Genomic DNA, 2,419 nt, shown 5'->3' on the forward strand with positions numbered 1-2,419 from the left:
TTAATAATAATAAAAGTAAATATTAGTTATTTTTTATTAAATAAAAAATTTATTTAATTTTTTAAAACTAAAAAAATGAAAAATAGACATCTTTTAAATATCTAATTTTTTTTATTTTATTAATATATATTATATTTAAATTTATTTTTAATTACTTTTATTTAGCTTTACCTCTTAATTAGTATTTTTTAGAAATATTTTAATTTATATTTTTTATATATTAGTAAATTTTTTAACTTTATTATATTAATTAATATTTTTTTTTATATTTAATTTTATTTTGTTAAAATTTCATTTTATTTATATAATAAATCTAAGTTAAATTATCATATAGGTTTATTGATTAAACCATTTTTAATTAACTATGATGAATTTATTTTTTATCAAAAACTTCATGTTTGTAAGAAAATATTTTCTTAATTTATATATATATATATATTGCGCTTATGCTTATTTTTATCTATTTTTGTTATAATAAATGACAAAAATAAAATTAATTAATAAATATTTTATGAATTTTAATTTTATACTAGTTATCTAAATGCTTTGCTATATCTTTTCATATCTTATATTTAAGTTTTTTTTATTATATTTATTTTGCTTGTATCTTATGTAAAATATATTACCATCTTTCGTTATGCTTCTTTTCTTACTTATGAGATTATAATATTCCATTTTTTCTTCCTTAATTTTTTAATATTTAAAGTATTAGAAGTTTATTTTCCATATTTTATAATATTACCATTATTATAAAATTACTAAAAATATAACATTTTAAAAGCGAAAGGAATAAGAATAAAAATTATTTTGGAGAAATTAGTAAAACATAAAAATTATTATAAAATTTTAATCAAAAATGTTGGTATTAATTTTTTAGTTATTTATAATATGAATTAATTTAATGTAAACATAACATAAATATTAACTTTTATAAAAATCCCATGATTTAAAGTATTTAAGTTTATATCTGATTTATTAATTATAAAAAAAATTAAAAATGAGTGTATTTTTATTAAAAGATTTTGTATATATTTAATAATAAATATTCAGATATTTTTAATATAATTTATTTTATTTTTTATAAATCAATTTCGAAAACTTATGGATTAAATAATATTATAAAATAATTAATAAAAGCAAATGCCTCCTACAAGTAATATTTACAAGTAAAATTATAATTTTAATAAATAAATAATTGCAAATTCATATTTAATTTATTAAATATATATTATTCCATTTAAAAGAATATTTCCAGAAATAAAAATATTTATATAAAATTCTAGAACAAAAAAAATTAAAAAGGATATTTAAAAACATAATATATATTTAGAAATATTATAAAAAAAAAAAAATATAAAAAAATATCTTATTTAATATAATATAATAAAATAAAAAAAATATATAAAAAATGACTGAAGTAGTATTAGGATATTGGGCAATCAGAGGCTTAGCTGAACCTGTAAGACTTCTTCTTGAATATTTAGAAGTTCCTTACAAATAAAACTTATATGGACATCCTTAACACCCTGAACATGACTGGGCCAAAGATAAAGAATAAAAAAGATAATTAACTGCTTTCCCTAATCTTCCGTATTTAGAAGATGGAAACAAACATATAACTGAAAGTTCTGCTATTATGATATATTTGACCAATAAATGCAATAGAGGAGATGATTTATTAGGAGCTACTTCCGATGAAAAATGGATGAACTAATAAATATTAGGAGTCTAAGGAGATTTGAATAGTATATTAACTTCATAATCTTATAACCCTGATTACTAAAAAATAAAAAATGATAATCTTTAATAAAAAGTTTTACCTAAATTGAAAGAATTAAATGATCATTTAGGAAGATAAAAAACTAAATTCATGGTCAAAAATACACCTTCTATATGTGACTTTAGATTATACGAAACCTTAAAACATGCAGGATATCATTATGATAAGCTTTATGATTAATATGGAAATCTTTAATAGTATATTAATAATTTCGAAAGTATAGATGCTATTGCAAAATATTTGAAAAGTAATAAATTTGTTGAAAGACCAATTAATAGTCCTTCTTATGCTAAATTTTATTGAAAAATATAAATATATTATAATATATATATATATATATATAAATATATATATATATATATTTTAAATGCATTTTTATTATTTTATTTTTTAAATTAATAATATACATATATTTTTTTATTATTTTAGTTATTTAAATAATTTCTATAATTGAAAATATTTATAATTCTAAGTATTTAACATTAAATTAAAATAAAATATTAAAATAATTTATATTTATGATATTATTTATTTTATTTTAAATTTATTAATATTTATTTTTAAGATTATATTTAAATAAAATTTATAATATTTAGTAAATATTTATTATTTAATTTTCTTTTTTTTATGAAACATATT

At 14.8% G+C, this 2,419-nt stretch overlaps 1 protein-coding gene across 1 annotated transcript, besides 1 other annotated feature; it reads left to right on the plus strand. All coding sequences in view use genetic code 6, as the record gives it.

The window, feature by feature from the left end:
- Positions 1-1,389: 1,389 nt before the first annotated feature.
- Positions 1,390-2,172, plus strand: IMG5_184090 (hypothetical protein). The gene has a single exon (XM_004027340.1). It carries the CDS (start codon positions 1,409-1,411, stop codon positions 2,081-2,083), a length of 675 nt encoding a protein of 224 aa, XP_004027389.1. The 5' UTR covers positions 1,390-1,408; the 3' UTR covers positions 2,084-2,172.
- Positions 2,087-2,142: a microsatellite.
- Positions 2,173-2,419: the final 247 nt, after the last annotated feature.

Source organism: Ichthyophthirius multifiliis (assembly GCF_000220395.1).
Source record: "Ichthyophthirius multifiliis unplaced genomic scaffold scaff_1120509251335, whole genome shotgun sequence".
In the NCBI taxonomy this organism is placed as follows: Eukaryota; Ciliophora; class Oligohymenophorea; order Hymenostomatida; genus Ichthyophthirius; species Ichthyophthirius multifiliis.